Source organism: Myripristis murdjan, chromosome 1, assembly GCF_902150065.1.
Source record: "Myripristis murdjan chromosome 1, fMyrMur1.1, whole genome shotgun sequence".
In the NCBI taxonomy this organism is placed as follows: domain Eukaryota; kingdom Metazoa; phylum Chordata; class Actinopteri; order Holocentriformes; family Holocentridae; genus Myripristis; species Myripristis murdjan.
In genome coordinates, this window is record NC_043980.1 from 37469803 (window position 1) to 37497532 (window position 27730).

Here is a 27730-nt window from a genome sequence, read left to right on the forward strand (position 1 = left end):
ATTTCATCTTAAGCTGCTGCCAAGTGCGCTTCTCACCCACGGGGTTGCACCTAAATGAAATAAATTAATAGGCTACCATTCAAGCAGTTTTCCCCTGTAATATTATTGTTAATGCAACGGACTACATTTAAACTTACGCATTGACCCGAGCATGTTCTCCCACGCCGTCTCCCTCTCCTTTGCCGCTGCAGCGGTGTTGCACTGTTGTTGCTGAACCTGCTTCGTGAAACGGACCCCTGCTCTGCTCTTCACGCCCTCACACTTCAACTCCAACAGGTTTTGTTCTCTCAACATCCTCTAGGGGTCCAAAATCCCTGACTGTAGCTTTAAGGGGACAATATTCAAATGAAAACATGGTAGCACTATTGCTTTTTCTTCTGCTGATGTCTATGAATGAAGCTGGAAAAAGTCACCCCCCTTCTTTGATCTCAAGTTGGTACTCTGCTGAAAAATACTTTCTGAGTATTTTAAAACACAAAATACCACACACATAGTAATGCAGGGGTAACATTTTACAAATGATGTTATATTTTTATTCAGACTGATCAAATACAAATTACAAAATACTCAAAAGTACTTCAAATACATATTTTCAGTTACTTTTTTTTTAAATGCTGCCTGTTTCTGAGTGTATAGATGCTAGGCTTTTTAAATGAAGCATGCTCCGGATAAAATTGTGTGCGTTTTGCCAACAGCGTACCGTCACGCGAGCCAGACTGCAACCGACCTTGTTCATGAGGCTGATTTTGAGGGTCCGTGCATGAAGACAGAGGTGCCTGGCCCCATATCCAGGGTAAGGCAGGCGTCACGCTTCATCTCCTCTGTGATATTACATGGAAAGGCTATAGGATTGTGATGATCAGTGCCAGTGTGATACCCAAGAGTAATGGAGGTACAGGAATTTGTGATATTAGTACATACATATTGACAACATTCACAGTAGCTGTACTTGGGGTAAACTGTCTGTCACAACCTCACACCACAAAAAAGAAAAACTGCCATTAGTGAAAAATAAAAGGAGTCACGAGATTGCTTTCATGCCCATATCACCAGTTCAATATTGTGATGTTTTTTTCCCTTTTTTCGTCCTCTTTTTGGCCCATGTGAGCCTATGAATGATTTATGTAACAAGATACATAAATCATTCATAGGTTTTCATAGATAAATCAACCTTTCTTGGGGGTAAAAACCGTTCCTCAAGAATAGCTTCATTTACTCATTCATTCATTCATTCAGATAAAGGGTGATTATAAACACAGCTTCTAAACAGAGAGGTGTCATATTAAAAGATCTGATGCTGTGATGGATTTTCTTTGCCCACTTGAGAAAAATAAAAGCAAACTTTGTAACACACTGTTCCATCCTGTTCACTGTGGTGAATGTTTGTCTACTATTGTGAACATTAACATCAACAATGACCAAAGCTTATTGTGAGGTCAATCATTCATTCACACACACATACACACACACACACACACACACACACACACACACACACACACACACACACAGGTTTAATAATTTTATATTACTTTTTAGCTATTTTTTGGGGCCCCTGTCAGGCAAGGGCCCTTGGAATTGTCCTAACTTTTCCCCCATATATGGCGCCCCTGCACACACACACACACGGAAAAAACTGTCATCACAAGGCCAAGCAGGCCTATCAAACATAAAAATAGCATGTGTTTTGTTTACCAAGTATTATACACATATAAGCTAAAGGTAACAAAACTGGCTAAAATAGCGTTCAACCAGATATGCTGATTAGAAACATATTTGTGATACATGACAAACAAATGTAACCTACAACAACATATGTTTACCCCTAAATATAATTAAGCATGAAGTTTAGTTATATGGGAAGATAATATTTGGGAGACAGGGTTGATATCCATCTAGTTTCAAGCTGGAACTATGGAAGACCTGCAAAAAGACTGTCCAGCTTGCAATGAGAGGCTACGTTTATTTGTGAAGTTTCAGTTGTAGATTTTCAGACAAAATGTTGGAGCAATACCTCATCAGTATCCCCACCTCTTTTTGATGGCACTATCATGTTACTGTCTGAACATTTCAATGTTTTTTTGTTTTGTTTTGGGTTTTTTTTTGTTTTTTGTATGATTCTTCTCAATGAAATGACATGCCACAAGGGACAGCTTCTTAAGCTATCCTTACACTGAGTCCTTGATGTCTTTCCTACTTAGTACGAATTACAAGGGCATGAAAGCAGACAAATTACATTTGAAGCAGTACAGCATCATACATGGTTTCATTCATTGATTTGATTATTTATTAATGGGTTTACAAGGCACTACATCTACAGCATTCACTGAAGCACAGTAAATTATAGACAGGCCTACATTACATACAAAAATGGATCCAGTACCAACTCATCCAGAAAAACGAAACAAATTCAAAAAATGTTTTCTCTTCCAGGCTTTTTTGAAAAATCCCACTCAAAGAACAACAAATAAAAACCTCCTCCTTGAAGAGCCATATTCTCTTCTTATCTAATCTCATAGGTCTTCCTTGTGTTTCAACATGTGAATTCTTCTGTGCGAGCAATATAATCACATTATACAGTTCCTACACATGAAACCATCAGAAATAAGTAGCCCACATGCTTCCATCTATGCATGAATCTAGGAGGATGTGTAAAGATATTATTTAAAATTTGATCAGATTCAAATTTGATTCTTTGTCTTTTTGTAATGAGGAACATCTCTCGGTATATCTGTAGCATTTTTGTATGCAGCTGCTAAACACTGTTCAGGGTAATAATGCTCTTGAAATCTATTTAATATGATGCCTGATTGTTCTTTGAACCCGTGATTCATCATTACAAATACTTTCAAATTGACAAAACTGGCTTGATGGAAGGCTTGTTTTTATCCCATGCTAATGAGAATACAGTAGCAGGCTATTCTCCTCCACAGGCTTTCTATATTTGGTTGAGATTAAACCTGATCATCATCATGAAAAAGTATTAACTATAATCTGGTGTTCAGATACAGGGCAAATCCATCTTATAATGACATGGTATCTGTGTGCAGGAAAAGGTGGAAAAGGGATGTTTTCATGAACGTGTAGCAAAAAACAAACTTCCAAGGCAACTCCTCTTATGAAAATAATTATGGTTAATGTTATGCCTGGTGAAGTGACACTCATTTTTGTTTTTATTCTTATGTTTTTCTTTTACAGAGCCTGTCAAATCAGCTGGCAAAAATCCAGGTGAGAATTGACTCTGTCTCATATGTTACCTCACATGTTCATTTCACTGACTTTGTAGGAGGACCAAACACAAATGAAGAACAAGAGATGTTCCACATTTGATTTATTTTTATTTTCATTTTGTTCACAGAATGTGATGCAGGTGAATTTCTTCTGTGACTACGAGGAGAGCAGAGGGAACTACCTGGTAGATGTGGATGGCAACCGCATGCTGGATGTCTATACTCAGATCGCCTCCATTCCCATTGGTGAGGGACCCAGCCATCTTTATGTGATACTGTTATTCTGTTTTTCATTTCATAGTTTATCTTTTCATCCTTCTTTATGTCTTTCTCAAATTTACTGCATATCCTGTGTTGAAAGTTCTCAGCAAAGCACAGTGACTACAGCTGAATTCTTTTCAGGATACAACCACCCAGCACTCACCAAAGTCATGGCAGACCCAAAGAACTTGGTAAACACGTGTATTGTTCATGCATTCATAACCATTGTTGGCGCAGCATGATCATATGAAGAAAACGTGACAAGACGCTTGCTGTGGATGAAATGTCACACAAATTATGTTTTTTTTTTTTTTTTCCAGGGTACACTGGTGAATAGACCAGCTCTTGGTATGCTTCCACCCCGCAAACTTCCTGAGACGTTGTTTGACAGCTTAATATCAGTAAGTTTAAAGCAAAATTTAACTTTGGTGAAATGTTGGGTTGTGTAGTTCCCTGGGTGTCCACATGGTTGTGAAATATCCTCATTAGTTGCTCCATGCTCCCCTTGGCTGCTAATCTACTATACTGTATTTCTATCTTGCCATTCACTTGCAGCCCCCAAAATAACTCACACATTAGCACACAAACAAACAGGAACAAAGCAGATTATGCCAGTATAAAAACAAGTCCTTGTACCCATTTTTGTGCAATTACAATTATTTCAGGAAGGTCTATTTTCTCCCTTCCCCCTGAGGAACATCTACTATGTTGAAGTTTTCGGCAGATGTTACCTGCCGGATGTACTTTCCAATTAAAATAGAGAAATAGCAAGAAAAGAGGCACTTAATTTCCTCAAAAAATGGGTACCGGGACTTGTTGGTTTTATTTTGGCATCATCCACTTTGTTCATCCTCATTTATGTGCTGAAAATGTTATTTAGGAAGCTGTTTTGCTCTGGAAGTAAATGGAGAGGTAGAAACACGGTGTTGTGGATTAGCAGTCCAGTGGAGCATGAAGCAGCTAAAGAGGATATTTCACCACCATGTGGACTGATATAACACCCAGGGAACTACACAACCCAACACGCCAAAATTCAGTTTGGTTTTAATATATGACAGTGGTGCAGCTTTGTAGGATCATCACTATACTAGGGTTATTAAATGAGAGAACAGTTTTCACAAGATCATGACTAACAAAAACTCTAAGAGCATGTGATCAGTGCAATCCTCTCTGTCTTTCAATAACATTCCCGCCATATAAGCAATTTGTGCAGATCATAATGATTACAACTCATTGGTGTAATTCTCCAATTATCCACCAGGTGGCACCCAAGGGCTTTAGCCGAGTGCAAACCATGGCCTGTGGCTCCTGCTCCAATGAGAATGCATACAAATCCATCTTCATCTGGTACAGAGTGAGTGATGGATAAAACACAAAGGCACACATGGAGGTGTTGTCAGAACAGATGTTTTCAGGATTTTATTATTGCAAACATGATACATGCAAATGTCTGCTGAGATTTGTTTCTGGACTTGCAAATATGTGATAAGTAGCTTATGTTTGATCCAACCCAGTCCTAAAGACTATGTATTTGCAAATTAGCATCGAGCTATATGAAAGTTTTGTCCATTGGCACATCTATAGGTTTGCGCTACAATTTGTAGATATGGAGTCGGTTTTGCAAATGTCAATACACATTTGCAGATCTCAGGACTAAACTAAAAACGAAATGTATCTCAGTTAAATGCATGAATTTATGAAACCACTTTGGGGACAAGTTGTAAAGTTTCAGCTTCATATGGAAACCTTTTTTGTTTTATTCTCCATATTCGCTCACTTATTTTTGTTGTTTATTTTTAATATGTCTTCATGGCAATTAAGCTCATGAATTTTATAATATCTATATACAATGTGGATAATATTTTGTTCCCTATGTAATAATTCTGACCATTTTGATTACATATTATCCATTGCTGACCTTTTCAATATAGGTTCTGGGAGAACATCTGTAAAAACTATTTTCAATCAATCAGTCAATCAATCAATCAATATCATATAATGTGTAATATAGTGTGATTTGTTTTATTTATTTATTTATTTATTTAAATGAGTAAAGCTGCTTCTAGAGATTGGTTGTTTTTACATGTAGGTGACGCCTATTTATACATGTGATGTTTTCCCTATAGAACAAGCAGAGAGGCACCAGTAAACCAACCCCAGAGGAGGAGAGAACCAGTTTACTCAATCAAGTACGTCAAGACTGACGTCAACTTAGCCATGACTCAAGGCAATAACATGTTAACATTGACGCCTCCATTGCCACTAGTAGATCAGGCTGTAAGGAATTCATTATTTTGAGTCATGCCACACTGGTGAGCCATCCATCCATGGGATCATATGACACCATTACCAGTTTACACCAAATAGTCCAATTATTCTCCGCAAATTTCCGTCCACAACAGACAGAAAAATGCTGAGAACGGACAGTTTGTACAAACATGCACCCTCACATATACATAGTATCTACATGTGCATGTAATACACACTTACATAAATTAATATGTAGTTTCATAAATGAGGGACAAGCAAAGATTATTCCTTTTGTTCACACAATCTTCCTTTTTTTTGTTTCTCAGCCTTCCTCCAAATAGTTTTTTACATTCCTTAGTATATAAAAGATTATTAAAACAAAATGGACCTCATTTGCAGTTTCATATGTCTACATCATATTACAATACTGGGAGGGAAATATAACTCATATAAACTGTATACTGTACATATGTATATATGATAATAAAAAGCACTCGGGATAAAAACATCTACCAAATGGCTTTAACATTTTACAATGCCCCCATTCAGGAAAATTCCTCAGTTGACTTATCCCAGCCCCATTAACTTCCTGCGCACGCACACACACACACACACACACACACACACACACACACATCCAAACTATTTTTCTAATGAAGTTATGCACTGACAGGAAGGTTACAGTATTTTATAGGAAATATTCTATGGGAAACATTTCTAGAATGATCTTCTCTCTCTAGGTCCCGGGATGTCCTGACCTGACTCTGTTGTCCTTCATGGGAGGCTTTCATGGAAGAACTTTGGGTATGACACACAGCCCAACTTGAGCTGGTTCATCATCAGTATTAAACATGTTTATATATGTTATGTAAGGCACTTATGATCTGATAACATTTTACGGTTATCCCTAGATGACACTTGAACAAATGTTGTCTAAAAAAATTTTTGCCCCTCACTGTCCTGGAAAACACTTTCTGGGGCTTTCCACACTGCACTTTGCCTGGGGCTCAAACAGCTCCCTTAGCCCCTGGCTAAATTTGTGGGATTATCCCCAATAGTCAGGGTTAAAGTCTGCGGAGTGAATGGAGGTCAGAATCAAGGTTTGAACAACAGCAATAGAATTTCTGTTGTCCAATCAAAACCCTGTTACAAAGGTTCTGAACATTAACCCTGGGCTTTGATTGTCAAGCGTGAAACCTTAACCCAGGGCTAACTGTTAGCCCTGGGTTAATACATGTGGGTTAATAGTGTGAATTGAGGCTAACCTTAACCCTGGACTAGAGTAAGCTCAGGCCTTAGTTAATCTAGGGCTAAAGACCTCAAGTGTGAAAAGGGCTGAGCAGGTTAGTTAGTCCTGGGTTAAGAGTGGGGATGGCCCACATTCTAAGTTGCAAGTGTTAAAAGACAGTTAGCCCAGGGCTATGGGAGGTTTTACCTCCTGGCTAACTGGGATCTCAACCCAGAGCTAAGTGTGATGTGAAAAGGACTAATAATAAAGGTTCAACCAAATATGAGTTTTTGTGGACTGATACTAACATTTGTGGATTGAAGGTGCTGAGAGCTTATATTATGTACTCCATGGATACATTTCCTCCAAAGACTTACTCTTGTTCAGGTCAGGAAGCCTCTGAAACAGCACAAGGTGCTAAAACCCTCCACTGAATCCTCAACTAATGAAATTCTTAATTTGATTTTGTGGTTTTAAGGCAAGGGGGAGACAGGTTTCATTGCACATTTTGTGGACTGACATCTCTGAAGCTGGTTGAGTATGACACACACATCTGTCATATTGGCAGCAGGCAACATTAACTGACTGACAACTGATTTTTATTGAAAGTTTTGTTGGCAAACTGATATATCGGTCTAATGCAAACTATTCATGTAACTGTAATAAACTCCATTTATAATCTATGCTGCAGGTTGCTTGGCTACCACACACACAAAGGCCATCCAGAAGCTTGATGTGCCATCGTTTAACTGGCCCATTGCTCCCTACCCCAAACTGAAGTACCCGTTGGACCAGTTTGAGAGGGAAAATGCTCAGGAGGAAGCCCGCTGTCTGGAGGAGGTCAGGGTCTTCCACAATGTTCCCCATAATCCATCTATATATTTGTTATTAAGCTAAGTCCTTCGATGTATTCTGTCCTGTATCAACCATCAGCATCATCTTTCATCTCTCTGTATTTCCTCCTTGCTGCACTAGGTTGAGGACTTGATAGAGAAGTGGGCGAAAATGGGCAGGCCCGTGGCAGGGATTGTAATTGAGCCAATCCAGGCCGAGGGCGGGGATAACCACGCCTCCTTTGACTTTTACAGAAAGCTGAGGGGCATTGCCAAGAAGGTACCTGGTGAATCCTAATGACTGGATTTGATTTCTGAAATATTATAGATGTGGAATTTGACAATATCGCTAAAAAAAAATGGGATTCATGCAGAGTGTAAGCAATAATCTACAACACTTAAATAAATGTCAGTTTTGCTCCTCCCTATTGCTGATTGTACTGTAGAGTAGTGGTTCAATCCTGTTCATGTTTTGTGGGCGATAGCACAGTATATAATGCTGGAACTTGAATTTGGTATTCTGTGTGTGGTTTCACTGCTCAAAACCTTCCCTCTGACCTTTGTGTGTTGGACAGCATGGCTGTGCATTCCTAGTGGATGAAGTGCAGACAGGGGGCGGGTCTACAGGGAAGTTCTGGGCTCATGAACACTGGGGATTGGACGATCCAGCTGACATCGTCTCCTTCAGTAAGAAGATGCTGACAGGAGGCTACTACTACAAAGATCACTTCCAGGCAGGCGAGGTAGAAACCTTATCCATTGGATAACATCAGAAAACACTGACAAGTTTACAGTGAGATGCTACCTATCTGCAGCATCGCAGAAAATGCAGATCAGTCTCTTATTATTTGGGAAGCAAATAGACCTTCTCAAACAATTCATTTTGTGGCTGAGTGAAATACATTTGAATGCACAGCGTTCATTTGATGGCTCCAAAGGATGACGTCCTCCAAGGTATACTTCTCCTTAGCCTTTCAGGATCTTCAACACATGGCTTGGAGACCACACCAAGAACATATTCCTAGCTGAGGTGATTAAGGTGATCAGGACTGAGAACCTTCTGGAAGAGGTGAAGAGGTCTGGCAAGGTCATGTTGCAGGGTCTCTATGACCTCCAGGTGAGACGGTGTCAGGACATTTGACTGATCCTCATCACCAACACAAGAATAAAGACAAGAATAAACTCATTTGACTGAACTAGAGTATTTCCACTGTATGATTGCTGTCATGGGTGTAAATGTGGCAAAATTCTGAGCCCAAGTACAACAATCTCCTGTTATCCTCTTGCTCAAGGCAAAGTACCCTCACCTCCTCAGCAATGCCAGAGGTATCGGGACCTTCTGTGCCATTGATTTAAGGGATGAGGCCACTCGCAACGTGCTCATCTGGAAAGCCCGGAACAAGGGTAAGACATTTTAGAATGCCTTCTTTAAATTTACCCTTTATTTAACAAAGAAGTCCCCTTGAGAATAAACGTCTTGACGCTTTGCGGACCAAGCAACGATACTGACTAACAAAATAAGTATACCTGACAAGGTGTTAGCATGCCAGTGCTTTGTCGTCCTTGCAGGTCTGGTTTTGGGTGGCTGTGGAACACAGTCCATCAGATTTCGTCCTGCTCTCGTGTTCAAAGAGCGTCATGCACACCTCTTCCTAGACATCTTCAACGATGCCATTGCTGAGCTCAGATAAAGAGCCAGTGGAGATGTCCTCAAAATGACTTTTAACTCTGATTGAGTACTTTTGCCTTTAATGTACACCCCATGTCTGTTATGTGAAGCTGTGCACATTGTTGTCATTCATCAGAACTATCAATTAAGTTGCACTAACTAAGGCTGAAGATGACAAAATAGAACAGTGGTGCAAATACATGTGGAGTTTTTTTTTTTTTTTTTTTTTTTATGCTGCTAGCTTTTAACAAATAACCTAATGGACAAAAATGGCTGTTTATATTCTGTAGAAGGCCAAGTAATGTAAAAATGTATACTTAATGTTTTAATATAAAAGAAAATGTACAGCTTTAAAAATGCTTTAAATAAAACCACAATACTGATTTCATTCAGTGTAATGTTTTTATTGATACAACTCTCCCATTTGGAATAGCTGTCTGATGAGAGCAGTTCAAAGCTGAATCACTGACAATGTTGGGGAAAATTACTTTTAAATGTAATTACTCTGTTATCATTCCTGTCAATCTAATGGTGATGAAAACAGAGGGGATGATGGAAACCATGTGAAACCAACACGGTGCAAAATACAAAGTAAACATATTACGCCCAACATGGGTCGTGGATCATACTGTTGTAATATCTTGCTGAGGCCTGAAACTGGTCATCCTTGTTATTCAGTTTCAAACCTACCTTACCAAACACCCATTAGCCAATCATTCACACTGCACACAGACTGCCAACATCTGGCTCATACCAGAGGGTAAATATAGTTAGCATAGTTAGACATTGCACATCATTGCATAATCTTTAACTCTCATACGACCTTTACCAAGATCACAACATTCTAGCAAAGTGTTCAGAACATGATGCTGAGCAGGGCCAGGTGATATGGCACAATCAAATAGTAGGTTATCTTTGACCAGATACTTTGCAATCAATATTGCAACACTGTAAGGATGACTACTGGTGTTTTCATGACATCTTTACACACAAGACACTTTTCATTAGCAAGCATTTGTCATGTAGATATAATGACCAAGAGGGTAGAATAACAACTACAACAGTCTAGTAAGTTCTGAAAATTGCATCCCTTTACTGTAATGCATCATGTCTGTAATATAAAATCAATCTACGTCTAACAAACCAAACATCATTTTAGGGCCCCAAACACTTTCTCAAAACCCTGCTTGTCCACCACACGCCCAAACTGTGTGGAAAAATACAGCGTGTGTGGGGTGCTGTATCTCCTCAGTTTCAATATGGGCTCGCCTACAGTGTCCCCCGCATCCCCGATGGTCATAACATCCGTTACAGGCAGGTACATATCATGGCGCTTGCCCCAGAATGTGAGGTGGGACACTTTGAGAGTGGTATGGGACGGGTCCAGGTACATCATCCCAACCACCCTCCTGAAGAGGTGACTGGCAGTGTACAGCATGACACCGGCAAACAGCGCTATCCCTGTTGTATAACCCACCAGGAAGTAGGAGACGTCTCCCTGGACATAGAGGTAGTAGACAGGGGGCAAGATGACTAAGGTGAGTCCGGTTTGAAGCAGTTTGAGTCTGGATATGGCTCGGAGGAGCTTGATGTGCGGTAAAGTGTAGATCATACTGTACGTGTGTGTGGACACGTCACTGTACTTAACCAGGCCAGTGACTTGCGGTGGAAAGGGTCCCTTGCAGCAGCGCTGGATGGGTGCTGTCAGTCCTTCTCTGCCAGGTAAACGAGTCTGTCCACCATAAAATAGGCGACTGGTGGGACTTGTCAACACACATGATCCTCTGGAAAAGTACAGCACTTGGGAGGTCAACCTGGGAAGAAGCACTGACCTATGCTGTGGGACATAAACATACAGATCAAATGGAAATTAACATTACCTTACTGGCTGGTTTTGTATGAGGATTATGCCACACTATCTAATTGTAGGGGAACATGTCCTTGGAGCTGAGGACATAAAACATGTAGACACAAATACACAAAGTACTAAACAGCTCATCAAGCCTGTCATTCACACAGCGATATAAACAGCCATAACAATGAACTCTGACTAGTCTATAAAAATGCAATAACAAGCACAGACCTTTTTCAGAGCAGTCATTTTGATATGACACTGAGGGGTAAACACAGGTGTTACAAATGACATTACTAAAGGTTTTGTACCAGTTAGGTTTACAGAGCAGGATCCTGGCTCTGTTAGGTGTAAACGGAACAAAACCATAATACTTGCTGTTTCATGTCCAAATGGTTACTATGAAAAGCGTTGGTTAAGTAGCTATCAAACATAAGAGATACAGGCTACTGAGGGATAAAGTGAGCTAGCCTACTGTCCCAGTGCAAAACGCCTACAGAACTACAGCTGCGGCTAATATCGTTTTCTCTTCCCACATCATTTACACCTCTTGCAAACCAGTGAAAGCATTACCTAACAGGGGTTAGAGCACACCGGCAACTCACCATGACATGCGACAGGCTGTGTGTGTGATGAAAAGAAAAACAGGCCAGGGGAAAGTACACACACATTAACAGGTAGCCATTATGCTAGAGGTCAAACGTTCTGTCTGTGACCCGGATGTGTTTCATGCCGGCATCAGCATTTTTTCTTTTTTTAAATCTTCTCACGCTTGATCTGTTGACACATCCACGGCTTGTGTGCCCCCTTGTGGGGATAACGTTATTTAAAAAAAAAAAAAAAAGTAAAGCGGCACATATACTTTATTGGGATTTTTGAAATTTAAATTCGAAGAAAAAGTTTATTCTGCCCTTCTCACATTGCGCAATGCGGAAACGACAGCTGTCATATCCGTCACACAGCGGGGTCAGCTTCTGTAGGTTTGCCTTCATGTGTTTAACGTTTTAACTTTCCTAAATTACGACTGTCGTTGAAATTATGCCATTAACCAGTTGAGGACATTTCGACGGAGAATGAGCCCATGTCGAGTCAGGCTTCTGAAGAAAATACAGTTGGCGAGTCAGCCCGGTAGCCTAGCTGCAGTAACGATAGGCTGTTGTCAAGCGCCGCAACGGACTCCGCTTCTTTTTTGACACACACCCACACACACACCGCCTGTACGGGGTAAAAATAAAATGCTGCAAATGGGAGATGAAGTCACCCTTTACACGGTCGTGTTCGTTGTGGTTCTGCTGGCCTCTAGGAGTCCGGTCTGGACCACCGTCCTCACAGCCTCTCTCTACCTCTTCCTGGTGATGTTCCGGTTCCCTCAGGCTCCGGCGAGCCGGGCTCGGCAGGTGCTCCGCCCGGCTAGAGGCGCCGCTGGCTCCGGCGGGGTGTCGGTGGTCGCCCACCGGGGTGGTGGGCACGATGCACCGGAGAACACAATAGCAGCCATCCGTGAGGTGAGCCAGGGAGCGGAGGAGGGTTTTGTCTTGTTGTCTTGTCCAAGGGTGGCTTTCCTCAAAGCGAATATAGGCCTCTCACAGCATCTTGAACGGTGATACCCAGTGGGTACAAGGCAGCTACAACAACTGGAGAGGTGACAACAGGGTTACCACTGGTACAACCCTGATAAAACAAAGTGGATACATTAGGGGCGGGGAATAAGATCAATTCGCTTAAGTATGTCGGTTTTTTAATCGATTTTTTTTTTTAAATATGGAATCGATTTAAGACATTGCTGTTATATGAAACTAGATAGATGATGCAAGGAATCTGTTGGTACCAAGCATGTTATGTTAGATTGTAAAATCTTGTTCCAAAATGAGGCTGAATTTTGGCATGGGAAAATCTGACATTTTCAGCATGGTCCCTTGACCTCTGACCTCCAGATCTCTGCATCAAAATGGGTTCTGGGCCTGGGCAGCCATGAGCTCTCCCCTTTGCAGACGTGCCCACCTCATGCTAATCCCATGCAGTTTGGGCCGCAAACCATGCAGTCCAAATGTGTTCTTTTGGCCTGTTGTAAAATGGTGTGTTTGTGCAGACTGGGGCCTAAACAGTCTTGGAGTTGCATCAGTTGCGTCTGACTGGAAAGCTGAAACTCTTCTGGATTCAAATTAGCGGATAGTTCAAAAACAAACATTTCAATAAATCACAATATTGAATCGTAATACTTGTAGAATCACAATACTTAAGAACTGCAATACATATTGAATCAGCACCCGAGTATTGTGGTAGTATCGTATGGGAAGATAAATGTATCATACCAGCCCTAAAATGCATCATATCTGTTATTTGATTTGGTCTTAACCTTATACTATAAAAGAGGGTGAAAAGATCAGACAGATTCAGGGAGTTAGGGTTAATGTTTTCAAGCACACAGTATACATTTAGACTTAATTGCATCAAGGTGTCCTTACATTGAGCACAGAGGAGAATACAATATGTGAAAGTATCGACATCCTATTGTTGCTGCTTTACAGTGTGAAATTAACTTGTGAACCATGTAGCCTTTCATTAAAATCATATAGGCTCTTCCATGCAGTATGCCCTCTTTGTGTTCTCATAATATCCCAGTCCAGTGTCCAGCTCTTGAACACACATTTTTGGCTTCTATTCATGATTCGGTCTGCAGTGAGGTTGCAGTGATTCAGGCGAAGGTGAGAATAAATTCTGGTTTTGCGCTCTACCTTAAAAATCATCCCTCTCTTCCTTGTCGTTCATCTGTCCTTTGCTAGGCCAGTAAGAACGGGGCGACAGGTGTGGAGTTGGACCTCGAGTTCTCATCAGACGGAGTCGCCATACTGATGCACGACGAGACTGTGGACCGCACCACAAATGGGTCTGGACCACTCAGTCAGATGAGCTTCTCAGAGCTGCGTAAACTGGATCCAGCTGCCAAACATCGGCTCAGGTGACAGGGAAAGATCCGCTTTGTTATGCGCGGACACACAGAGACAGATATCTAGCTTGTCATTGTTCGTGTTCTGTTTTTGCAAGCCAATATCAGAACGAGTGCTTTTAGACTGAACTAACAAGGGAAACTAAAACTCTCCACTGAAACTTAGATTGATGAAATTGTTTTAGGGTTGGCAGCTCTTTAAGGTTATATATTGCTTTATTGCAGTTGATTGCACTGTAGAAACAGCCATCATATAATCATAAACTGCTCGTATCTCAGGAGTCTTGACTTAGATGTGCTTTACAATTTGACTATTTGGAGGTATGACTGGTGATGATAGTCACCTGTGATAAATATTTGGGGCTTTGAAGACATTTTTGATGAAACATAAAAGAGAAATGATCAAATGAAAGTTGCTGAGTTGTGCAGATCAGATACTAATAACACCATCTTGCATTAAAGGAAACAGACAGTCACAATAAACAAAGATGACAAGCTAAGGCACAACTTATTGGATCCCTTCTAAACTGAGGTCAGGACTTTTCAGTTTTCATTCATCTCATACTGGCATTTTTGTCTTGTAAAATTGTCATGACATTTTTCCATAGTCTTTGTCATCAAATGTTCATTTCTGTTTAGTTTTTGTCTTGGAAAAAGTTTTGCTGACAAAAACAAAAATTAACACTTTCTAGAACACCAATGTTACAAAAAAAAAAAAAACATTAGTAAGATGTGGAAGAATTTGAGTCACCATGCCTTGACAATATTCCTTTGAGTTGAGAATGGTTGTATAAAAGTAAGGGTAAAAATGAAAAAAATAAAGAGTGCTTTTGAGATGTAGAAGGGGATATCAGAGGATATAATCATATCCTCTGAAACATTAATAAGATGACAGAAGATAAAGAGAAAAAGCATGTGTTCAGAGAGGTTGATAAAGCTGATCACATGGATTTCATTGTGATGCATTCACAGATGCATAGGTGTTTCTGTGATATCTTCTCCACATTCACCGACAAGCAGAACCCAAATAAGGAAACTAGCTCTGACTGCTGTCTGTGGCACTGACCCGGGCACAGCTTGTCATGTTGTTGATCATTTTAAATCGCTCTTTATACGAGTCTCAGTGCCTTCAAAGTAATCTAGCTGTGAACAACTGTCTTGTAATAGTGATGTCTCTGAAAAGCTGACGTGCACCTGACTCTGTCTGGATTCACGGTCAGGAATAGCACTACAACATTTGTGTTGTTTCCTGTGACCCCCCCAGGGACAAGTTTGCAGGAGAGAGGGTTCCAACTCTTGAGGAGGCAGTAGAGGAATGCATCAAACTGCAGCTCACCATCTACTTCGATGTCAAAGGTCACCCGGATGAGGTGCAGCCAATCAGAGGAGTCTGCTATACGTTTTGACTGAGATGATGGCATTACAACTTGACAAAATGAGCAAATGATCCTGTAATGTTGCATCATTAAGTTTAGTGAAAATATTTAATTTATGGACTAAAGGTAGAACACATCAGTGTTATCTTTATCCACTTGATAATTGACAGGTGGTTTGCTAAGACCAGTGATGGAATGCAGAGCTGTAAGGGGTACTTGTTGTTTCAGGCAGTGAATTGCTAGAGTTCAAGCCACAAAGCAGCGTTACTACACTTACACAGCTGCTGGCTCCCACCAGCGAGTGGGGAACACACACACACATGCAGACAACTACTCACACATATTGTCAAGAAACACTGCTGACATATGATAGCCATGTGTTTCTCCTCTGCTCCCAGGCAGCCGCAGCCCTTAAAAACCTCTTTAAGAAACATCCAGTTCTCTACAACAGCAGCATCGTCTGCTCCTTTGAGCCCAAAGTCATCTACAGGGTAAGAGAGGGCGGGGGGGAAGCATTACACACTAAGGTGAGGTGTTGCCAAATTACTTCCAGGGATATTTGCCTTAGTTTTTGGCAACATATCGTGTTTGTGCAGAAAGAAACAATGAACGAAAAAATACCCTTACAATTAAAGCAAGGTAGCTTTTTGTCTCTTTGTATCCCTCCAACTTTTTGACATAATGGGACTGGTCAAAAAAGTGAAATGTGGGTCTTCATTTTGCATGTCTTTTGCGTTATGTTACTAACTACTTGTGTGTTGAGTAACGGCAACCAACACTTTCGTTCTTGCCCAGATGAGGCAGACTGACCCAGAAGTGGTCACAGCACTGACCCACAGGCCGTGGAGCCTGAGTCGCTTCGGAGACGGCGCCCCACGTTTCTCGTCACTATGGAAACACCACTGGACAACGCTGCTCGATGTGCTGTTAGACTGGGCGCACCATCACGTGCTGTGGAAGCTCTGCGGCATCTCGGCCTTCCTGATACAGAAGAACTTTGTCTCGCCGTGAGTTTCCTCAACTGAAAGCATACACACTCATGTCTTCTCTACATGACTAGTATTTCAATTTTACAGTCAATCTCCTCAGTGCTTCTGTGCATTATAAAAGTGTCATTTGATATGACCAGAGTCAGGGTGGCATAAAATATTTGCTTCGTAAGGCAAACTTAAAGGAAAATTCCAAACTCTCAGTGTATTCCGCAGTCTGTGACATTCCCATGTTCCTTTAATAGGCTTTGTCTACTTGTGTAGGTGGGGAGAGAGCAGCTGTGCGAGCAAAAACTAAGTGAGTGTTTCAGTCAAGAAAAAAAGAAAGTTGGGAAGGAACAGAAGAAATGAAGAGGGCGCTGTATTTCACATGCTTCTAACACATCTGCAACTGTGCAGGCTGTGGCTGCATTGCATTATGGTCTGTTGAGGCTGTGGTTAGTGGACAAATCGGTATCTTTGTGTCATATATGATGGCTTTCTCCTTATAGGACTGGTGACCGGTGGTGCGAAAATGGTGAATCTGTAAAGAACCCCTTGCTCTTTGATTGTGACGAATGGAGATATCAAAACCTGATGTTTGCTTTTGACGTTTTACATAGCTGACTTTTTTCTGGTTAAGGACCATTCCTGTGTTTTTGGAGTTTCACCCCATTTGTTACACTGTTACAAATGTTCAGGTGATAAACCTACATTACAATTTTCTGCTGCTGCGGTTAACATTCATGCCCAGATAGAAGCATTTAGTAGTCAAATCCACATTATCCTACCTGTGGTATTTGTCTTCAGGGTTTGATTCTCTAACCAAACAGCAAGTGAAAGCAGTGTTATGTACAACTGCCTTTCCAGTCCTGGATGTTGGTGCTTCCTGCCCACATGTGAGCACAGCAGAGGACATGCAGACTTATCAAATCAGTGAGGGCATTGCCATGCAGCAATAAAGTAACTTTGAAAACTGTAAATCTGAGTGGGATGTTCACTGTGACGGATTACCTAGCTGAGGGATGTCTGCAGTAAAAATAAATGGAAATAAATGGCTGCATTGAACATAGCAAAATGCATTTAAACATTTAAAACAATATGGTATGCCTTGGAAAATGGCCAGGAGTAATGTAAAATATATGAAAATGTTACTCAATGGGCAAAAAAACAAAAACAAAAACAAAACAAAAAAACATTGTATGAATATCTAAATTCTATCTTGACATGTCTTCCTGTTTAAATTGGGCAGTTATTTGCAGGAGTAAGAAAAACAACAGCAAAGGACTCAGAGAAGCAAAGTATATTGCCAGTACCTGTGTCTTTTAGTGTGGATTTTTTTGTTTGAATATGGATGATTCCTTGGTGGAATCTAAATAAAGACTGATGAATTGTTTTTCAGACTTCTCACATTCACTTTGTTGTGCTGTGAGGAGCCGTAGTTGACGTGAAGCCAGGCATCAGTAAGGACTGTAGCTTCCTTTCACATCTCAAACTGTGATTCCTGTGTTTGCTTGCATACACACAGATGTGCTACCGATCAAGCTCAGTCAAACCCTTACTAGCCATGTGGTCAACAGATAATATTTACCAAAGGAGTAAATTTAACCAACTTTTGAACTCTGCCATGCTTGCTGTCCTTACCTGACTCATGGAGAGCCGGGCTCTCCTTGTGATCGGGGTCAGCGGGCACAGTGTCACAGATGTCATTCACACTCACGAGGACGGCAGTTTATCCACAGAGCGTTTCCCCTTCCAGATCTTAAACTGGTAGCCTCACACTTGCCGGCATGATTGACAAGTGTACTGCCAGTCCCACTTGATCAAAGGTTATTGTTCCTACCAGAGAGTTTTACAGTGCAACTGTGTCTCCTGTGTGCAGGGACTACGTGCAGTACTGGGCCCAGAGGGGGGTGGAGGTGGTAGCCTGGACGGTCAACACAGAGGTTGAGAAACAGTACTACCAGGAGCAGCTACAAGTCAACTACATCACCGACAGCCTCTTGGAAGACTGTGACCCACACTACTGACGTCAACATGCACCCCAAACACATGTACACACAAAGCAAACAGCCGGGCAAGTGTGCATCTCACTGTTTTCAAGATACAGTAGGTGCTCTGCCTACAGCAGGAAATAGTCTGAATGCATAAAGAAAAGTGGCACACAAGAACGAATAACATGTCAAGTCCCCATTCATTAGGTCTTTATTAGTGTAACATATTTAAAAAAAAAAAAAAAACAACAACAACAACAAAAAACAACAACTCAGGGTCACCTTTCTTTATCCATGGGTCCACATATGCTTCAAAAGATTAATCCCATGTTAACATCATATTTCAGCTTCTACCCATTACTAATACTGACACATTGTTTGGTCGGGACATTCCCATGAGCACATACATTTAAAACATGGTTGTTTTTACCGACTGACCTGACTCTGGTCGTCAGTCTTTGTGCCATGCTGTAGTTAGTGTGTAATGGAGACCTAAGTTCTATTCCTAACCAAGTCATTTTTTAAAAAAAAAATAGCACATTTTCCCTCAACATCTTTACATGCCTTTTAAAACATGCTAACATAGTGTGTTGGCATTATGATGTCTGGACACCAGGCATCAGAAAACAGACCTGTATCAAATGTACTGTACTCACCAACTCAGGACTACACTGATTGAGAAACCATGGTAATGTAAAACCTATACACTGCAATAATAGTGTGACTTTTACTTAGTAGAGGCCTGCCACAGAATATCTGGATACCAGTGAGGGATGCCATGTGGGAGGAGTGAGGACATTTTTCTGTTGTATTTTTTTCCTGAATTTTAAATGTCCTTTTGTTGTCACTCCTCCAACGTGGTTGTGCGTCCTTCATCACCACCATCAGTCACTCGCCCAATATTCTGAGTGTGCAGAATGTGCCTACCCAGCCACTACAGGAAGAATTGGAATCGCTTACAATAAATGTACAACTTTTCTTGGTGGCACTGGTGCAGACATTGTCACATTAACAGTATATAGTGACACATGGTACAGCAGCAGCATAGGATGATGCAGATTGCAATGCGGATGTAGTGAGTGTACAGAAATGAGAATAACATTAAGTTGTATGGAAATGTGTTCCCTAAGTGCAATAAGTGGGCAGGGACTTGTCTTGGCGGCATTGCTAAGGATACAAACTTACAGAACTTACCTACTTGAGTGCAATAGTCTACACACTGACTTCTTTTACCAAACCTCGTATATAGTTCACAATCTAGTGAGACAGTAGGCCATGTGTATCAAGAGTAGACTTGTCCCAGTCAATGAGGGTTATAAACCAGAGACTAGGTAGTAAGCGCTCCAGAATAAAATAATAAGGAAGTCTGTTTACTACAGGACTTCTATATCAGAAAGCTGTAAAAGATTATATGTCCTCAATCAGTATTATCAGTTGCTACGTTTGATCTGTATTTTAGAGTAATGAGTAACTTTTAAAATATCTAAAAAACTTAAATATATCTCATAATTAGCTAACATAAAAAGAATATACAGCTATGGTTATTGGTTATAAAAACAGAAAATATAGAGAAAATTTGGCCCTAGACTCAGTTTTACTTAATAATTTACATTTATTATGCAGGTTTACCAGTATTTTCACAAGTCCTGTAGAGGGTCTGTAATCTCAGGTTTTGCCCCAGATACTTTTGGCATCTGTTCACATTGCATTCACCTGACCACACTCACAATCAGGGGGAAAAAATAAATCAATAAAATGTCTCAAAAAGTGGTGAACTCTGCTCCAGTTCTTGAGTGTGTTAACACTTGAAACACCAGTGGAGGGCCAACAAGCTGCCAACTGAGGAACATTATAGCTATAATTCCCTAACTAGGCAATTTCAATGGCCATTGCAATCAGTTTTTAAAAAGCATGCAGTGTGGACTATTGATCATCAGCCCCACGGCCTGGAGACTCAGCCTGATGACCCAGATAATGAAGATGATGGAGGTGTCGGCGGGTATCACCCTAGATAATCCTGTCTGAGCCGCTTCGTGTCACAGCTGATCTTCGGTCACCAAACAAGTGTCAGCTCCTACTGATTTGTCGTTCACGTGATCTGTGCCCTACAGAACTAGAATGTTCCAACAAAAAGATAGTTGATGTGTAGTATAAAAATATCACCACAAAATACTAAGTCTCAAGTGGAATAGCACAGTGGATACAGGTGATAGTGATAAAACAAAGATCAGATTGGTCTGCATGGAGTAGGGCTGCCCTCACACAAACACATTTGCAGTCCTCAAAGGAGTATGGTAGGAGTGTAAGAGGGAATTTTCCATGTTTTCTCTGCTGCTCCCTGAATTATTGTCGAACATTCTGCAGGTGCACGCCACTTTGCATGGAGCACAGTGTGCATGGGCTCCTAATAATATCAGCCTTCACTATGAGGCCTTGACCTGGTTATATAACACCTGCAAATGTTTGATTTCAGTGGGAGACTTTCACTATAAACAAGCTTATGCACTTCAGAGTTTGGTTTAATAGGTGAAAGGTGAGCGGAACGCCCCTCCTCCAAATCTGGGGGCGTGTTGTGACGTCATTCGGGGTTGCCCGGCGTGGAAGCTGCGTAAAGGCGGCTCAGAGATAACAGGAACAAAACCGGAAGTGGAGAGACTTTCCCTTCAAAATAAAGGTACAATTTACGCATAAAGTGGGGTGTTGAGCACAGGAGACCATAAAACGAGAACAGGTAGTGGAATCAGCAGATTAAATATTGAGTACAACTATTGTTTTAAAAAGGAAAGCCTACTAAAAACATGTATCATAATGCATGGGTTAATAAGTAAAGTGTGACGTAGTTGAGCAAATGTATGGCTAAAGTAAAATTTAACAACACGCAAATGAAACACAGGATGGTGTCTACTTGATAAAAAAATGGATCACAATTTCCCAGGTTATCAACTGTGGCCTCTAGCACCAAAAATCATGCAGATAACGGCACTACTAAAATGCCATGTGCTTTATACCCACTGTATACTAACAAAAACTTACAAAATCCTTACAAAATAACATACAGAAAAAGTCAGGCAGTTTAATAATATGGATTTCAAAGTATATAATCGAAATGTATAGGTGGTTCACTTATGAATAAAAACAGAATGTATGCGGAAACTTGTGTCTGTATGATAGTGGCTTTGGGCCACAGCAGTCTAGCTGTGGTTGAAACTTCTCAGAAACAGAATGATCATTCCACCTCTGTGGTTTATCCCCTGCAAACCAGGGAAGATGAGCAAGAGCTCTTTAATTATGAGAAGTCAAATGTTGCTGTTAAATTTAGGGCCACAGTGTGAGCGCTTATTAAGACTCAAACACAAAACCCAAGCCATTCAAGTTCTCCTCACTTGTTCCCAGCCTATTTCAAAGTGTAAATATGACAGATATGATATGCCATGCATTTTAGTGATTTTGGCAGGAAAATATAACCAAATGGACTTCAGTACAAGTGATGGCTGATTGATTGACTGATAGATTGATTTTTAAATCAAGTCACACAGAGCTACAAAAGGGCATGGCTATATGCTAAACGAGGATAGCAAAAAACATAAAGACTGTAAGCTCATAACAGGCTGAGGCCAGACTTTTCAAATTTGTACATTGTGCATACACACTATGCAGACTTGCACATATTACACATGCTTTTTGTACAAATTCTAATTCATATGTTTTTATGTCTCTTATTTTTTTTTCTCGTCTTATGATTTCACTTATGCTGATAATATATTCTCTTGAGAACTTTCACACCTGCTAATGAACCAGTTTCCCCTGGGGGATCAATGAAGTATTTGTGATTGTGAGTCCTGCACTTTGAAATGTGACCGGAAGTCGTGCTCGTTATCGCGGCTGGCTTGACTAGGTCGAGCATGGTCGGACTGAGTCCTGGTGAAATCAAAGCGTGCGGTGCCCTTTACCCTGGCAGAAAGGTGTTGTCAGACCCAGAGCATCGGGGGAGCTGAGCGGACTGAGCTCCCACCTCACACTGCGACCCGAAGGGAGGAGCGCAGCCTTGTCCCCGACTGATCCCGGGCGTGCGGAGCCGCTTTCTCCTTGGATGACCTACAGCCAGGCCACCTTGTGCAGGAGCAGCGGCCGTCGCTTTATTAAAACACAACACCTGCTTACCAGGAGCGAAGGCAGGGCGCCTCTTCATCCCAGCGGGCACCGTGTCAACAGAGCCAGCCGCTCGCAGGCTTCGGGCCGACCCCGACACACCGGCTCACCGGGGAAAAACACACGCTGCAATATTCCTGTCCACCGTGGCTGCGTCAGGGGGAGCTGGCAGAAGACGGGACGTCGCAACTGTGTGAAATAAAGTGTTTCCAGTCATTTGCACCCGATAAGTGACAGGACAGCAGACGCCACACTGAAGTTGGGATTACGGGCGTTCACATGATGTACACAATTACCAGAGGTCCCAGTAAACTTGTTACACAACGGAGGACAGGTGAGCGCTTCCCCGGAGCGGCCGAACGTGATGCAATGTAACACGGGATTGCACTGGGATTACTGAACTCGGGGGAAACGCCAGAGTTGTGACGGCCTCCAGGAAAAGTCTGCCAGTGTGGTCGGTGAGACTTGAGCAGGCCCGTCTAACGATTTGACTTGTGTCTTTCAGGTCCCACGCAACAAATTGAGAGTAAACTCAATGATTTGAAGCTTAAACCGACATCTTGGCTCACGTCAAAGTAAGTAACGCGCAGTTGCTTTCTCTCCCTCTCCCTCTCTCTCTCTCTCTCTTTATTTTTCCATTGCATTGGGCAGCGCGAGCTCAAAATACCCAACACGTGCGCTTTTGCGCGATCATGTAACAGCGTTGGCACTTAGGTAACTGGCTAAGATCCATTATCGGACACGGCTCTTTCCAAGTTTTGTCGGCAGGCCTATAACCGACTTGGTTTTGACTTTAAAATCAGCAACTGGTGCACAAATAGTGAGGACACGGTTATCTACTTGTTGCTCGCACCTACATCTGTTTCAGCGCCGTCAAGAGGCACGACGTATGCCAGTTTTTTTTTTTTTTTTGCATGCCAAGTAGTGACTCGTGGTTTGGATTTGGACGATCAAACGAGGCGACACGATAACAACATGCTCTCCTGCTGCAGGCTACCGTCCATAACTGTGACCTTGCAAGGTTAGCTGAGGGCCCTACTACCTGAGGGCCACTCTGAGGGCCACGCTGCCCTACTGTTTCACTCAATAATCAATAATGAGCATTTTAAAAAAAATCACATAAACTACCTAACCCTCCTGGTGCCTCCAGAAAATGATTAGAATGAAAATGTTACCTAAGTTTATGTGCCAGGCACTTTGTTTCTTGATGACACCTAAATAGCCCCCCCTCTCTCCACCACACACACACACACACACACACACACACACACACACACACACACACACACACACAAACATCACACCTCTTGTAGGAATCAGGTGTTGTCACATGAGCCATCAGTGGTTGTGGCACCACTACAGTGGTTATGTTAGGTGAGGGCCCTAAAGCAGAGGGAGGCTTTTGGAAGATTAGAAATGGCATGTCATAGTTCCTCAGTGTCCAAAACAGCTAACACAAATGTGTGTAAAATGTTGATATTCCATATGTGTTTTATGCAGCTAAAACAGCCTTGGTTCAAACAGACCCCAAAGTAACACCGAGCACCAAATGTGACCATCATCAATTTTATACTTACCCACTTGTCCCCATTAAATTGGTCAAAGGCATTTAATGTGAAGCAAAAACAACAACAACAAAAAAGACTCCAAAGATGTAAAGGCCGTTTTTAGGTGATGTAACCTGCCTTCCCTGCCTTTTCTGTGCCCATTGTGTTGCTTTGATGGTATATATTTCTATTATTTGTAATTACTATAACCAGTCAAGCACAGACTCGGTGGCACCATGTGGCACCAGTTTGATTCTAGTCCCTCATAATCAAAGAGCAGATTTGCTCCGGACTCCTGATATATGATTTTGCACTGACGTTCAAAAGGCCTACAAGGAGGAATCCAGTCCAGTCAGTCACTTTGGGCATTTTTTTTGGTTAGGAATTATGTTGACCAACCCCCTTGTGAGCACTTTCCCACAGGTCTGCCTCTAATACAACCCGCTGTCTGAATTTTCCAGCTCTCCGCCCCCTAAGATAGTGTTCAATCGGCTCAACGGGAAGCGCTACCACGCGGCGGCCGCGCAGAAAGCGGACAGCCCTGCAGAAGGTTTCACCCCTGCACACGAAGAGAACGTCAGATTTGTCTATGAAGGTGAGTGCTGAGTTTTGATCTGAGTGGCTGAAGGAGAAGGTCACATTGAACCTTGGCCAGGGCCCTCAGAAATGGGAATTAGAGGGATACTTCACCCATTCTGAAAAGCCAACATTCATGAAAATAATCAGTCAAGTAGACAATAGCTGCTGTCCAGAGTCGGTGAAGAGAGTGTTGGCAGTCGTCACCAACACCCAGGACTGTGCAGGAGCAGGAGTGCACAAGTGGCCCGTCTCTGGTGCAGGTCACTAATACTTCATGCCCTGGTGAAAGTGAATGACTTGTGGAGCTGAATCAGCATGAACCAGCATCTATGTTACTTTTGGATCGCTGCCAGAAAAGATTGCTCAGTGGCGTGCCATTGTGAGCAGAAAGGTTTAGTTTGAGAGCAGCTCCTCATTTTTCTGCAGCACTCAGACCTCGAGAAAACCTGTCCGTTTCTCATGCAGCAGCCTTCATTTGCAAGTTGTCTCCAGATGTCGAGCCCAAAATTGTCACTGGAGTTTACAACACAATTCCTTTTAAAATATCTTAAGAAATTCACAAATGTCTCCATGGCTTTAAACGTCAGTCATAATCCTCACTGACGTTTTTATCGTCACATTAGTCGCTTTTTCAAAGTTTGAGGCCACTTTGTGCACAGTCGCCTCCCAACACTCTACTGTGTGTTCCAACTGAACCGCCTGTTAAAACAAGCAGAACCTTGAGCTTATCTGCGGGTGAAGCTGAAGCCCTTCACTCAGAGCTGATAAACACCCTGCACGCCGCTCTGGCCTTGGTTCAAGGGCACTGGGCTGCGCTATTTTCATTTAAATGCTGACAAATTTATTTGAAGTATATTCACTTAATCCTACCAGTGGAATATCTGATGCAAAATTAGTCACTTTACCCTCAGTCTCAACCTGTGCATTTCTGCTTTAGTAAATGTTTAATAGAGGCTTCTCCTGTGTGTATTTTGTAGAAATGTGAGTGCAAGTGATGTGAGCAGGAAATTTTTTTTTTTTCTCAGCAGAAATACATCAGGATTGCATCCCTCCCCCAAAATAAGTGAATTCTGATGAGATTTAAAATGTCCTCCTTGTTGTGGAGGAATACGTGGATTTCAAGTGTTAACTGTGTTTTCTCTAATACCGGTTTGCTGGTGCGCAGCCTGGCAGGAGGTGGAGCAGAAGCTGGGCGACAGTGATGGTGGGAAGCCGGCTGGTGGCCAGGGGCCCGTGCAGTACACCGAAAAGACCCCCAGTCCTGTGATGAAGAGTACGTCTCTCTTTGCTTTTGCTGTATTTTCCTACATGGGTCATTTTTTTCCCCAATTGCACTACAATTCACATTTATTCTTCTCCTGCATGTTTGGTGTTCCTCATCACAGTCTCCATTCTGTTTGGCTAAAATTCTCAACCGCAGAATGGGAACATGTATGACATCTTATGTCACTACTCACTTTTTTCTGCCTTGGTATTACACACTAAGTGTGTTTTGGCACCGCTTTGTCTGTAGCAAGAGGGCAACTGTTGCAATAGTTCGTCAGCTTTAATTTTTAACTCTTGACATGTCTATAAAGAACTCACCATTCTTGATAAACCTGCCCTGGCTGCTGATTGTAGCGTCTCCTGTCCCGCCCACCGGCCACACCTGTCTGCTCCTGTTCCTCCTGCTGATCCCTGCACTGAGAGACGGGGGCAGGGAACAGGAGGTTCAATTTTGGAAAAAAAAGAAAGAAAAGAAACAGGATCCAAGGCATTCTGTTGTGATGAAGAAAGGTTAAAAGCCTTCATTTCACCGTGGCAGTTGAAGTTTAATGCTGCTGGATGCGTTTCAGCTCCAGTAAGCCTTTTGTCAGATTGTGTGATGGGAAATAAAGGTCAATTAAAGGCCAGTGCCTCAGTTTGTAACACCCATTCCAATTTAATTGGTGGGGCAGATGTGGATTTATAGTCCACATGGCTTGAAAATATCACATCATAGATTTTCTTATGGTTTTATGAAATGTAATATGAAAATGTTCATCTTTGCTATTTATTTTGTTTCTCACTTTAGGGTTAGCATGACCTTTTTCTTAGTCCCCTGTGTGGTTTTTCTGGCTTGTCTTCTATGCAACTGCACCAATAAGTTAATTCACCACTCATCGTGAAAAGCAGAAAAACACAAGTAACATATTAGCCATGAATTCACGGCTTTGTGTTTGTCTCTGTGCAGACTTTGTGCCCATAGACCTGGAGGAGTGGTGGGCCCAGCGTTTCCTTGCCAACATTGCCAACCTGTCATGACTGGGTTAGGCTTTGAGCTGGGGGAGGAAGAGCTGGGAGGATGAAGAGCCTCAGCGGCCTCGTAGGTCCAGCAGTGAAGGCATCGTGAGGATGCAGAGAGCCGAGTCCGTCACTGGGGGCTGCGTTGCCGTGGGTTGTACGAACCTTGGAATCTGTGATTTGACATCGTTGCGCTTCATGCTCATGTAGAGAACCCTGGCTGTGCAACATACAAAATCACCCCCCTTTGCAACAAACAGCCTGACTATAAACTCTGACCATGTGGACCTGATGTTGCGCTGACAAGAGGGGGTCCTCTCTCTACTTGAATGTCCTGTCAGATAGAAGAGTTGAGATTTTTCTTCCAAATGTTTTAAGAACCTGCCTCCTTCCTCAAGTGTGCTCAGCTCAGCTGTATGCGTTTCTTGGCTGATCTTTGGATATAAAACTACTGAAGAGCAAAAGAAAAAAAAAAGTAAAATGTTTTCCAAAATTTCCCTGTGTACTGGAATTATTTGTTTTTATCCTCTTGTTTAGTTGAATAATATGGTCTCATGTTTTTTAATTGAGTCAGTCCAAATTCAT

General features: G+C 41.9%; 4 protein-coding genes across 6 annotated transcripts; 3 read left to right on the forward strand and 1 right to left on the reverse strand.

The window, feature by feature from the left end:
- The first annotated feature begins 370 nt into the window (after positions 1-370).
- Positions 371-9853, forward strand: LOC115365461 (4-aminobutyrate aminotransferase, mitochondrial-like). Its single transcript, XM_030060521.1, has 15 exons — positions 371-432; positions 696-793; positions 3199-3228; positions 3359-3476; positions 3633-3682; positions 3812-3892; positions 4753-4845; positions 5618-5680; positions 6482-6545; positions 7661-7809; positions 7945-8082; positions 8378-8545; positions 8773-8919; positions 9095-9206; positions 9372-9853. The coding sequence occupies exons 1-15, from the start codon at positions 384-386 to the stop codon at positions 9491-9493; spliced, it is 1482 nt and encodes a 493-aa protein (XP_029916381.1). The 5' UTR covers positions 371-383; the 3' UTR covers positions 9494-9853.
- Positions 9854-9859: 6 nt separating this feature from the next.
- tmem186 (transmembrane protein 186) lies at positions 9860-12694 on the reverse strand. 2 transcript variants are annotated; one of them, XM_030060909.1, is made up of 2 exons: positions 12585-12694; positions 9860-11308 (listed from the first exon to the last, which is right to left on the reverse strand). In XM_030060909.1, the coding sequence occupies exon 2, from the start codon at positions 11081-11083 to the stop codon at positions 10622-10624; it is 462 nt and encodes a 153-aa protein (XP_029916769.1). In that variant the 5' UTR covers positions 11084-11308; positions 12585-12694; the 3' UTR covers positions 9860-10621. The 2 variants fall into 2 exon arrangements, with proteins under 2 accessions (XP_029916769.1, XP_029916692.1); XM_030060832.1 differs by lacking the exon at positions 12585-12694 and adding an exon at positions 11929-12060.
- On the forward strand, positions 12123-20383 carry gde1 (glycerophosphodiester phosphodiesterase 1). Of its 2 annotated transcripts, none has more exons than XM_030060720.1 (6): positions 12123-12828; positions 14107-14282; positions 15535-15640; positions 16045-16137; positions 16442-16653; positions 16900-17968. In XM_030060720.1, the coding sequence occupies exons 1-6, from the start codon at positions 12559-12561 to the stop codon at positions 16931-16933; spliced, it is 891 nt and encodes a 296-aa protein (XP_029916580.1). In that variant the 5' UTR covers positions 12123-12558; the 3' UTR covers positions 16934-17968. The 2 variants fall into 2 exon arrangements, with proteins under 2 accessions (XP_029916580.1, XP_029916505.1); XM_030060645.1 differs by lacking the exon at positions 16900-17968 and adding an exon at positions 18497-20383 and having other exon boundaries at positions 12129-12828.
- A 2105-nt stretch (positions 20384-22488) lies between these two features.
- On the forward strand, positions 22489-27638 carry mcrip2 (MAPK regulated corepressor interacting protein 2). The gene is made up of 5 exons (XM_030061031.1): positions 22489-23091; positions 23263-23332; positions 24766-24899; positions 26049-26156; positions 27096-27638. Exons 1-5 carry the CDS (start codon positions 23037-23039, stop codon positions 27164-27166), a joined length of 438 nt encoding a protein of 145 aa, XP_029916891.1. The 5' UTR covers positions 22489-23036; the 3' UTR covers positions 27167-27638.
- The last annotated feature ends 92 nt before the right edge of the window (positions 27639-27730 follow it).